Raw genomic sequence first — 12,570 nt, 5'->3', positions numbered from 1 at the left:
TCACACAAGATACTGGGTTCAGCGCAACCTTGTGACCTTATGTGACATGACAATCAACAGTTTTCAATGCCTATGTACAACGACAACATGTGACTATCCAACTCCAAAATTTCATATTTGTATCTATGATATTAAATTAAATATATCGACTTCATTAGGTACAATCAATTTACTAAATATCTACCTGTGCGTTTCTTTTTTAAAGAGAATGTTATTACGTTAAAGTGTCTAAATCACTTATTAAAACATATTATCATCTTGATCGTCAATGTGTACATAATATATCTTGTAATACCGTTGTTTTTTTTTTTTCAGGGAAATAAACGGAACTGAACTGACATGATACTTTCAGTGAATCTGTGCGCCTTGTGAGTGAGTGAGTGAGTATGGTTTTACGCCGCTTTCAGCAATATTCCAGCAATATCACGGCGGGGGGAACCAGAAATGGTCTTCACACATTGTACCCATGTCGGGAATAGAACCCGGGTCTTTGGCGTGACGAGCGAACGCTTTAACCACCAGGCTACCCGACCGCCCCTGTGGGCCTTTGAACAACATTTAGAGTTAAATAGTTGTATTTTTATATTTGTTTGGAAAAGCCGTCTTCTGACAAAGGTGGTGGTTCAAATAACCAAATTGTTATAAATATTTGCTATGAAGCCCTCTGTATGCACCCTGGGAGTTGATACAAGTTTAACCCGTGGGATCCGGAGTAGAATAGGTCCCCAGCACCCCATGCTTGGCCAAAGAGCCGACTTATTTCAGGGTCAGGTTGTAACAAATTCTGATTTATATCGTAACCCCCCAGCGTGGATCGTTGCTCTTGCTACCGACCGAGAATGGTTAGTTACATGCTACGTGGATATATGTTGCGGCGTAAAACAACATTCACTCACTAATTCAAAGAGGTAACACGTGTATCAGTCCTGACAGAACAACACAACATCACAGTTGGTACATGACCATCATCTTCTTATCGTCAACATGTATACACTAATCGCATTACGGACAAGCACCGTCCAAGACGATTATGTCGTCAATGGCGATGTCCCCAAAGTAGCCGCTTCCCCTGATGCCGTTGATGACAATGTAGTAGTCGACAGACTGGGGCAAGAGGTCAACTTTGGCTAACTTCCACTGGTCACCTTGACTTCCATCTTTCTTCCAGATGGGGCTACCCGTGGTATGTGCAGTCTAAACACAAGATTCAAACACACGTCGGTGAGGTTTGTCAAACAAACGAGAAGAATATGCTGATTTATATATCAAGGTTCGAGAATACATAGGACTCTCCTAATCCTTGCACCATGATAACCATTGACTACCTTAGTGCCTAACTGTTCAGAGTCTACGAGGATGTGTACTTGTTTGTATGATATGACGGAAGTGTGACCTTACTCTCCCACCTTACTCTGTTTTAAATAAACTTTCGAACACATGACGATCAGAAGAAAATACTTAGGTACGTATCAACTACGGAACCATGATTGGTAATTTCTGAAAATTGGCTTTTACGAATTATGCCCCTTCTATGTACCTCCTATTGCCCATTCCCTGGCCGCGTCATACCAAAAGTCGTTAAAAGATGGTACTTGTTGTTACCTTGTCTGGCGGACCGCGTCATACCAAAAGACGTTAAAAGATGGTACTTGTTGTTACCCTGTCTGGCGGACCGCGTCATACCAAAAGACGTTAAAAGATGGTACTTATTGTTACCCTGTTTGGCGCTCGGCATTCAGGGGCTAAAACAAGGACTGGTCGGCTCGGAGTCAGTATACTGTGTCCGAGTGGGGTATTCATGTTAAACTTCGGCATGGTATCTCAGTGAGCTAGCACTATAAATCGGCATCAGTCCGGACTAGTACAAGCAAGACGCAAGTCAAAACGATCTGATCGAAAATAAAGCTCTATCTGTCGTGTGTTACTGCCTTGTTGTGAGTGGAACACTGTCATGTGGGGTGCTGAGATCACGTCACTCTCTTACCATGATTTTGACCTGCAGAGAGCCCACAGTCTGACCGTACATGTGGTACCAGAACGTTAGACAGAAGTTGTGATTGGTGCCAAGAGGGGAGGAACGGTAAGCCGCGATACTGTTTGGGATGCCCGCCGACGTCTCCAGATAGATGTAATGGCCATTTGCTGAAACATTACACATATATATAATGTCTTTTTATGTTTTGAGTATTTATGAGAGAACAGGTATGAGTGAGTGAGCGAGTTGGGTTTAACGCCGCTTTTTACATTATTCCAGTCATATCACGGCTTGTCAGCTTAATGTGGGAGGAAAGCCCGAAGTGATGCAGGTCTCAGACGTTTACCACTTCGGTGGAACCCACGAGCACGGGTATGGTACTGACAAACCTAGAAAATTAATCGGGGCTAACCGGGATTCGAATCCGAACAGGTATGAGGTTTGTATGAAGGACATATAAGTTGGTGTAGGTGTTGTGATTTATATTTTTAGTGCGAGCAGATGTGGTGGGTGCGTGCAAGTGTGGTAAAAGGGTGAATGTGAAATGAGTTAATGCATGTGTGGTGAGTGGGTGCAGGTGCTGTGAGTGGTGCGGGTGCTGTGAGTGGTGCGGGTGCAGGTGCGAGGAGCGGGTACAGGTGCGGTGAGTGGGTGCAGGTGCTGTGAGTGGGTGCAGGTGCGAGGAGAGGGTGCAGGTGCGAGGAGTGGGTACAGGTGTTGTGAGTGGTGCGGGTGCTGTGAGTGAAGCGGGTGCGGTAAGTGGGTGCGAGTGTGGAGAGTGGGTGCGAGTGTGGAGAGTGGTTGCGAGTCCTGTGAGTGGGTGCAGGTGCGGTGAGTGGGTGCGAGTGTGGAGAGTGGGTGCGAGTCCGGTGAGTGGGTGCAGGTGCGGTGAGTGTTTGCGAGTGTGGAGAGTGGGTGCGAGTCCTGTGAGTTGGTGCAGGTGCGGGGAGTGGGTGCGAGTGCGGTGAGTGTTTGCGAGTGTGGAGAGTGGGTGCGAGTCCTGTGAGTTGGTGCAGGTGCGGGGAGTGGGTGCGAGTGTGGAAAGTGGTTGCGAGTGTGGAGAGTGGGTGCGAGTCCTGTGAGTGGGTGCAGGTGCGGGGAGTGGGTGCAGGTGTGGAGAGTGGGTGCGAGTCCTGTGAGTTGGTGCAGGTGCGGGGAGTGGGTGCAGGTGTGGAGGTGGGTGCGAGTCCTGTGAGTGGGTGCAGGTGTGGAGATTGGGTGCGAGTCCTGTGAGTTGGTGCAGGTGCGGTGAGTGTTTGCGAGTGTGGAGAGTGGGTGCGAGTCCTGTGAGTTGGTGCAGGTGCGGGGAGTGGGTGCGAGTGTGGAAAGTGGTTGCGAGTGTGGAGAGTGGGTGCGAGTCCTGTGAGTGGGTGCAGGTGCGGGGAGTGGGTGCAGGTGTGGAGAGTGGGTGCGAGTCCTGTGAGTTGGTGCAGGTGCGGGGAGTGGGTGCAGGTGTGGAGGTGGGTGCGAGTCCTGTGAGTGGGTGCAGGTGTGGAGATTGGGTGCGAGTCCTGTGAGTTGGTGCAGGTGCGGGGAGTGGGTGCGAGTCCTGTGAGTTGGTGCAGGTGCGGGGAGTGGGTGCGAGTCCTGTGAGTGTTTGCGAGTGTGGAGAGTGGGTGCGAGTCCTGTGAGTTGGTGCAGGTGCGGGGAGTGGGTGCGAGTGTGGAAAGTGGTTGCGAGTGTGGAGAGTGGGTGCGAGTCCTGTGAGTGGGTGCAGGTGCGGGGAGTGGGTGCAGGTGTGGAGAGTGGGTGCGAGTCCTGTGAGTTGGTGCAGGTGCGGGGAGTGGGTGCAGGTGTGGAGGTGGGTGCGAGTCCTGTGAGTGGGTGCAGGTGTGGAGATTGGGTGCGAGTCCTGTGAGTTGGTGCAGGTGCGGTGAGTGTTTGCGAGTGTGGAGAGTGGGTGCGAGTCCTGTGAGTTGGTGCAGGTGCGGGGAGTGGGTGCGAGTGTGGAAAGTGGTTGCGAGTGTGGAGAGTGGGTGCGAGTCCTGTGAGTGGGTGCAGGTGCGGGGAGTGGGTGCAGGTGTGGAGAGTGGGTGCGAGTCCTGTGAGTTGGTGCAGGTGCGGGGAGTGGGTGCAGGTGTGGAGGTGGGTGCGAGTCCTGTGAGTGGGTGCAGGTGTGGAGATTGGGTGCGAGTCCTGTGAGTTGGTGCAGGTGCGGGGAGTGGGTGCGAGTCCTGTGAGTTGGTGCAGGTGCGGGGAGTGGGTGCGAGTCCTGTGAGTTGGTGCAGGTGCGGGGAGTGGGTGCAGGTGTGGAAGGTGGGTGCGAGTCCTGTGAGTGGGTGCAGGTGTGGAGATTGGGTGCGAGTCCTGTGAGTTGGTGCAGGTGCGGGGAGTGGGTGCGAGTCCTGTGAGTTGGTGCAGGTGCGGGGAGTGGGTGCAGGTGTGGAAGGTGGGTGCGAGTCCTGTGAGTGGGTGCAGGTGCGGGGAGTGGGTGCAGGTGTGGAAGGTGGGTGCGAGTGCGGAGAGTGGGTGCGTGTCCGGTGAGTGGGTACAGGTGCGGGGAGTGGGTGCAGGTGCGGTGTGTTGGTGTGAGGAAGGTATTGCGCTATACATATCATCATCGTACCATTTTCTAAGGTGTGGTCGTTCGAAGGTCCGGTCCCGACGGAAGGGGTACCGCCTTTGTTCATTGTCCAATCCAATGAATCCGTCGTTTCGTCCTTCCAGGAACAGGGACTCTCGAAATCACAGTCGTACTCGTAGATCTCTGACGAATACCGTAAACAACACAATATAGTTTCCAAGACAACAGTTATATATACTCAACGTTCACAAAGTATAGCACAGAACTGTCCGTCCCACCGAGTTCAGTGTGGACGACAAATACAAGTTTCACATTGGGCGACGCCCGTGGTCGGTTCCACTACACGTTGAGGGGGTTGTTCCACTACACGTTGAGGGGGTTGTTCCACTACACGTTGAGGGGGTTGTTCCACTACACGTTGAGGGGGTTGTTCCACTACACGTTGAGGGGATTGACCCACTTGCTGGTTGCCTGAGTAACATCGTTGCACTATGTGAGTACGGATGTACTCTGATATTTATTGCAGCCTATCAAGTCAGAGGACACCAAGAGTGAGTTTGTTTTTAGCAACTGTCTGCATTATTCTCTGTTCATCACAGAGGCCTGTAATTACCGAGTCTGAATCTATCAAACTCGCTTTAAAATGTTCACCCACAGAAAACTATACTATCATTCATATTTGTATGCCTTAAATTATTTCATGTATATTTTACTTGTTCCTTCTCTATGGTGTATATTACGCGAAGTTATGTATATATACTCATATATTATATAACTTATGTGTATGTCATTTTAATGTTTTTATCGAGAATAATCCTTGATTTTACTGTCTCTTATAAGCCGTTTGGTTGGCGTTGGTACATGTGTTGGTACATGTGTTTTAATGTATCACGCTCCGTTGACTTTTATCTTCTTTATGTACAAATGGTGTGACAAAAAAAACACTTTGAATTGAATTGAACAGTGATTGAGCGACATCCCATGTCATTGGGGAACGATATAACAGCTACCAGGCACATCTAGCCTCATCTTACGATCCATTCTACTTACGAGAAGCATAGATTACTGGTGACCACATCCCCACGATTCCCTACCAGGGAGGCCAGTCACTACTTTAGCCACTATGAAACCCGTCACCCATTTATCTATTTAGAGTTTTTGATAAAACATTAATACATTAAGTACACGGCATGATAATGACCACAACTGTTTATGTCTGTTTGTTTGTTGTTTAACGCCGCCCTCAGCAATAACAGCTGTATGAAGACGGTCTGTAAATAATTAAATCTGGATCAGACAATCCGGTGATTCCAATCCATCCTTTTATGATACGATGACGCCAGCCTCACCACCCAATCCCGTTAGACACCTTTTACGACAAGCATGGCTGCTGAAGACCAATTCTAATCGGGATCTTCAAGGGGAGACCACAACTGACATCGTTCTGAGATAGTGATGGATTGGAACTCTAGTTGTACCGTTATATGACTAATAGTATACTTACTGCCAACTACTATCTTCACTGACTTTGAATTGTATCCCAGAATGCCGTCGGGCCCGACACAGCTATATGTCCCGGCATCACCTTTCAACACCTGCTGGAAACTGAGGTCATTTCCGGTAACAATACCACGTTTGCTGATTGGTCCGTCGTCTTTTACCCACGTGACCGGTACATCGAGCTTGTTGAAGCGGCAACCGAGTGACAGTGGTGTCCCATAGGGCACGTTAATGACGTCGGAGAAATTACCAGTAATTTCGTATTCATCTGAGATAAAAAATCAAATGTTACTTTTCGTTTACTTTTCCTCAATTTCTGAAGATTCACGTAAAGCTAAAAACATCAGTCATATCTTAAGAAGTTGTTATCCATACAAAAAGTGTATTCATTTCCAATTCTGCTTGTTATCCTTTCGCTGTCATTCAGGTCTTACACGTGCATATGAGGTTGTCGGAATCGTAGACTGGCCTCTGCTTTTAGTAGAGATTTACTTTGCAACTGCAGTTTGTCGTTTTTATTTACATCATCCACAAAACGGGTAACCAGTATAATAATATGATAAACAAGCAAACGAACAAAAGTCTCCTGTCGACGTACAACATAAACCACACGTAAAGGGCACAGACTCACTCAGACAGTAGCAGTCATCATGTAGTAAGGCTCCATCTGGCCCCTGTTGCCCAGGGTCCCCTTTTTGCCCTGTCAGGCCCGTGGACCCGATGTTCCCTTTCACCCCGAGCGTTCCCGCCTCCCCCTTCGATCCAGCTTGTCCCTTGATGCCAGGCACCCCCTTCGCCCCCGCTATACCATCAGAGGCGTTGTTTCCATGGAGCCCAGGGTCACCTTTAGGTCCTGTTTCGCCTCTCTGACCGTTGACACCATCCGTTCCATTAACACCCGGTGTTCCCTGATTCCCAGGGAGACCTTTGACCCCTTTAACCCCGGGGTCACCGCTATTCCCCGGTTCACCAACGGGCCCTTGATCTCCCTTCGGTCCCGGGGTGCCAATTTCCCCACGGTCCCCACGTGGCCCTGTGGATACAGAGTCTCCTCGTTATACAGCTCGCGAATGGATTTTTATGTCACCAACTATAGATATATTTTTTTAAAATGTTGCTTATCCTATGTGGATTTTTTTAGATTTCACACTGAATGTTGTAAAATATCCATACACCACGACTGTGCATTGTAAATAAAAAAACACATCTTCAAATGATGTTGGGTTTTTTCAAATTAATGACGTTCTTCATTTTAACTTGTTCTTGTTCTCAATTTTGAAACATACTGTTTTATAAACCAATAGTATATAATCATCATCATCATCATAAACAAGTGATTCTAATTTGACAGTTTACCTTTGTTTATCGACATTGTTTTGGGGGTTGTTAGAGCCGCACCCACCAATATTCCAGCTTGATGACGGGGGTATGTAAATATTCGACTCTGAACCAGACAATCCAGTGATTGACATTATAAGCTTCGATCAACGCAATTGGGTTACGGTGACAGGCATCAACCAGCTCAGCGAATCTGACTTCCGCATCCTGATAGTCGCCTTTAAAGACAGGCATGGTTGCTGAAGAACAGTTATAACCCGTATCTTCACGGATGTTATCTACATTATCGCCAATCTTTTGGTAACCTACCCGTGGCACCTTTGTCTCCGGTAACACCTTTGGCTCCTGTAAATAAGTAAATAATATAGATAAGTAAACAACAGTACCAGTTGTCCGTGTGTAGATGGCCTCATCCTCACATTTCGTTAGTAATACTACTTCATACATCCATTTCCATCTGTGCAATGATAAGACTTGTTGGTAATACTATAATGACTGTTGGTTGGTTGGTTGTTTACGCCGCTCTCAGCAATAGTCCAGCTATATGACGGCGGTCTGTAAATAATCGAGTCTGGACCAGACAATCCAGTGATTAATGTCATGAGCATCGATCCGTGCAATTGGGATCGATGACATGCAACAACCAAGTCAGCGAGTCTGACCACCCGATCCCGTTAGTCGCCCCTTACGACAAGCATAGTTGCCTTTTACAGCAAGCATGGGGTGCCGAAGACCTGTAGTAAGAAATGAATTTGCAATCATATCATCCCTACCATGTTTGTAATGCAAAATAGCAAATGTATGTTTAAAAATAAGATCCCGTTAGTCGCCTTTTACGGCAAGCATAGCCGCCTTTTACGGCAAGCATGGGTTGTTGAAGACCTATTCTATGCTGGATCTTCACGATTCTAATGATTGTTGTAAGGTCAGAGGCTTATACCCCCCTTCCACTAGGCGGCGATCCACGGTGATCTACGCGATCTGAAGGAGCGCCATAGATCGCCATATAATGAGGCAATATAGGGGTACTTGTGATCCGATTGCGATCCGATAGCGATCCTATAGCGATCTATGTGATCCGATAGCGACTTGATGGTGCTTGATCGCCACCCAACCACCCCAAAATGTGGCGATCTTGCACGATCAGTTCCCGCTCCATTCGCGATCCGATGTGATCAGGATGCGCTCAAATGGCGCTCTATTGCCGATCCGATGGAGATCATTGTGATCTATGGCGCTCTTCTCTGATCCGATAACGATCGAGTGCAATCTATGAAGATCCGTTAGAGCTCAAGTAGCGCTCTAGGCGATCCGATTGCGACTTGATCGCCGCAAAGGGGCCCGATCCTATACCTATAAAAAACTGTTGCGTTCAGCCGCGCTCTTCAGTTCTGTGCTTGGCAGCAGACGGGTATCACCATGAACCATAGAGATGCTGCCCTATTACCAGTGATTTACAATCTCGTGAATCATGCCATCGCGAACCAGCAGCTTGCTATTCTGGCCCAGCAGCCTCGAAGAAGAAGGAGAAGGAAGGCTTTTTGGGTGAGACCCTGGAGCGCCATTGGAGCGCCACAGAGCGCCACAGGGTGGCGCTCCAAATCGTGAACCAAACAGTGAAGCACAATCAGAGCGCCATCGGAGCGCAATCGGAGCGCCAATGTATCTCCGAGGAGCGCCATCAGATCGCCATGGAGCGCCAAAGATCGGTAGGCCAGCATTTGTGGCGATCGGCGGCGCTCTATGGTGATCCGATAGCGCTCCAATTGCGACCTTGGCGATCAAGTAGCGCTCCGATGGCGATCTAGGCGATCAATTAGCGATCTGATGGCGCTCTGGGCGGAGCGCCACGGATCGTTGTGCAGGGGAGTCAACCGGCGGCGACCTTGGCGATCATGGAGATCAGTTAGCGATCTGTTAGCGATCCGTTAGCGCTTTTGGCGATCTTGGCGCTCCATATGGCGCTCTATGGCGCCCTCACGGAGCGCCGTGTATCGCCGCCTAGTGGAATGGGGGTTTTAGATGCAAAATTAGTCAAATGATAAATAATCTGTAACTGGACACGTATAGTCATTCGACCGGGCAAACCTCATTGCCATAGGTCATAGGTCATCTCAGCCAACACCGGGATGAATCCATAACGGAACTAGATATACTCGGTAACACTCGGCTTATTCCGTCTGATAATTGATACGTGGGGCAGAAATGGCTTCGCAATATTGTATGATTTCACTGTAAACCGTGTAAGATCCTAGATTTCCCCCTTCCGATTTTGTGAAAACATATTTCATGGTTAATGCGAATTGTGTACGTCATTTTTTTATTGAGATATGTTTGTATAAAGGACACGACAGTGGCAAGATTGTCCCTAATGTCATCGTCACCCACACAGGTGAAACTAGTAATTCTAGTTGCAGTAAGTACGGATTCTTCCAGTGCTGAGAATATCCTTGTATCAACGAGAAGCTCAAGCTCACCGGGAATACACAAGTCTTGTCTTTGGTTGCAGATTTGTTCAAGTGCTGTTTCCTAGATAATGTCAATAAAACCATAATGTATATAAGTAAACAAAGCAAGTCTAGAAATACATAACGTGCTTAAAAAAAGTATCAAACTAAAACCCTATATATCATGTTAGGTTAACGCCACATGTGTAAAATGTTTAATGTATTGCTAATCATGAAACATAAGGTTATAACATTATGTTCGCCAATATTTAAATATAGAAGTTATGTTATAGAAGTTTGGGGTCGGGATCATCTCTGAACAAACCCACTTCCCCTTCCCATATAATTATTCAGAAGCAACCTATAGTTTACCTGAGACGCCAGGAAATCCCGCATGAAATCAACGATGGTCGGACTTTGCCGCCGGACATGCGCATGGGCAGCTTCCGGTGTACTATGCTGGTTTGAATATACCACAAATAATTTCCTTTATATTAAATGTAATTACATTTTGTAATGAAATCGCATATATAATTGTGGGATATAATATTTTATGAAAATAAGAATAATCAATAAACAACAAACGCGATTTTAGACTGGTCTACGACTCTACATATTTCAATAATGCAATATATCAGTTCTACAACGAGTTGTTGAAATACACAAATATGATACCAAAACAACTGAAGACCTTCACCAGCTGTTTACCTGTGAGATTAGAAGTCAGACACTGCCATCTGGGACCCACCTGCACATGATGCGTAAGACACTCGGCCTCAAGCAGGTCGATGGCCTCCCCTTTCCTTGAAATTTTAGACCGGAAGTAGTCCAGACGCCATTCTAGCCACAGATTGACACAAACAAAGGCCACGGACTGAAGCAGGATAAAGGTGAGTAGTCCGTATAGACACGCCGTCCGTCGTTGTTCTGTTTGATACCCCATGTTGACAGGTGGCAGGGTGGTGGAGAATCATAGATAAGACCTCGATAAGAACCGTGTGGGAATCTAGTCCACGTTCTGGAGATAGTTCCCTTTTCTTTTAAAAAGGTGCGCGATTTTGAATATTATCTAAACGCAAGGTCAATGCCCCAGGTTGAAATGGTTTCACCTTAAATTAATTGTTCCTGATTATTTTAATTTGGACTCTGCAGTAATAAGATAAGAATTCGAAAATAAGAAATTCGACAAACGGTGCGTCAAACGCAGCCACGTTAGAACACACCACAGACGCTCCCACAACTGGCCAACGCGTTACGAGCAGAAAGGAGCAGAATTCCGCAGGACAGAATTCGTACACTTATCCAGTCAGTGCCTAAGAGATGCAGAGCCGTGATTGCTCCCCGGGGCGGTCACACGAGATACTGGGTTCAGCGCAACCTTGTGACCTTATGTGACATGACTATGAACAGTTTTCAATGCCTTTCTACAACGACAACATGTGACTATCCAGCTCCAAAATTTCATATTTGTATCTATGATATTAAAATTAAATATATCGACTTCATTAGGTACAATATATTTACCTTAAAGTGTCTAAATCACTTATTAAATCATATTATCATATTGATCGCCATTGTGTGTGTATATATATATATATGTGTGTGTGTGAATGAATGTGCCATTTTATGTCAGTTTGTGTCTATACCATGTATACTCTCAAATATGTGGTGAGATACGGCTGATGCGATCAACAAGTTAAATTCACCCACTCACAAGTCAAGTAATAGGGATACAACAGTGATAACTCACCGGATGCCTATTGTGTGTGAAATTCCTATTCTTTGAATGACATGTTTACATGCATGTTACAACTGCCGTTCGATAAACCGTGTTTGTGTGTATATTCAAGTTGGTATTTCCGCTATCCAAAGCGTGCAGTGAGGCCGTCTTATTGTTGATAGTCATTTAGGAGACATTAATGCCAAGTTTCATTAATAAGAACAAAGACCACTTGCATTTGTCGCATTTAATTCACGCTCGCGTTAATTTCAAGATTTACAGAAATCAGTGATTTTAATCGCCAGTCGTGTAATATTGGGCCAACGGAATTAACATTTTGATAATTAAGATTCACATTTTTCTGGAGATATCCGCCAGCGAAGGGGAAAATGATTAAACTGAATATCCTTTGTGTTTCGGAAATCATGGTGATAAAATCAGGTTTCGAGCATGTTAATCTCGAAGGTGGATGCAGTCTTAAAGAAGGATAGATGTGGATGCAGTCTGGAAGTAGAAGGATAGATGTGGATGCAGTCTGGAAGAAGAAGGATAAATGTGGATGCAGTCTGGATGAAGAAGGATAAATGTGGATGCAGTCTGGAAGAAGAAGGATGAATGTGGATGCAGTCTGGAAGAAGAAGGATAAATGTGGATGCAGTCTGGAAGAAAAAGGATAGATGGGGATGCAGCCTGGAAGAAGAAGGATGAATGTGGATGCAGTCTGGAAGAAGAAGGATAAATGTGGATGCAGTCTGGAAGTAGAAGGATAGATGTGGATGCAGTCTGGAAGAAGAAGGATAAATGTGGATGCAGTCTGGATGAAGAAGGATAAATGTGGATGCAGTCTGGAAGAAGAAGGATGAATGTGGATGCAGTCTGGAAGAAGAAGGATAAATGTGGATGCAGTCTGGAAGAAAAAGGATAGATGGGGATGCAGCCTGGAAGAAGAAGGAAGTGATGTGGATTCAGATTGGAAGACAAAGGACGGGATGTATCCATGTACACTATTCAGAAAACGAAACGCACAGGTAGTATGCAGTATATTGACCATGACTACACAAAAAAT

General features: G+C 46.5%; 1 protein-coding gene across 1 annotated transcript; it reads right to left on the bottom strand.

Annotated features, from left to right (window-relative positions):
- Positions 1–941: 941 nt before the first annotated feature.
- On the bottom strand, positions 942–10,751 carry LOC139449988 (uncharacterized). The gene is made up of 9 exons (XM_071231598.1): positions 10,533–10,751; positions 10,157–10,243; positions 9,815–9,866; positions 7,647–7,682; positions 6,631–7,032; positions 6,004–6,267; positions 4,542–4,682; positions 1,985–2,142; positions 942–1,194 (listed from the first exon to the last, which is right to left on the bottom strand). Exons 1-9 carry the CDS (start codon positions 10,725–10,727, stop codon positions 1,003–1,005), a joined length of 1,527 nt encoding a protein of 508 aa, XP_071087699.1. The 5' UTR covers positions 10,728–10,751; the 3' UTR covers positions 942–1,002.
- Between the last annotated feature and the right edge of the window lie 1,819 nt (positions 10,752–12,570).

The sequence above is a fragment of the Haliotis cracherodii genome, unplaced genomic scaffold, assembly GCF_022045235.1.
Source record: "Haliotis cracherodii isolate W230 unplaced genomic scaffold, xgHalCrac1.p SCAF_8, whole genome shotgun sequence".
Taxonomy (NCBI): Eukaryota; Metazoa; Mollusca; class Gastropoda; order Lepetellida; family Haliotidae; genus Haliotis; species Haliotis cracherodii.
Note: the sequence above shows the minus strand (reverse complement) of the source record. Positions and strands in the feature narration are given on the sequence as shown.

Coding starts and splice junctions, on each gene's coding strand:
- LOC139449988 (XM_071231598.1), bottom strand. CDS start 10,727: ATGGGGTATCAAACAGAACAACGACGGACGGCGTGTCTATACGGACTA. Junction 7,033..7,646: donor CGGAGACAAAGGTGCCACGG/GTAGGTTACCAA, acceptor CTGTATCCACAG/GGCCACGTGGGGACCGTGGG. Junction 2,143..4,541: donor CGACCACACCTTAGAAAATG/GTACGATGATGA, acceptor GTAATGTTTCAG/CAAATGGCCATTACATCTAT.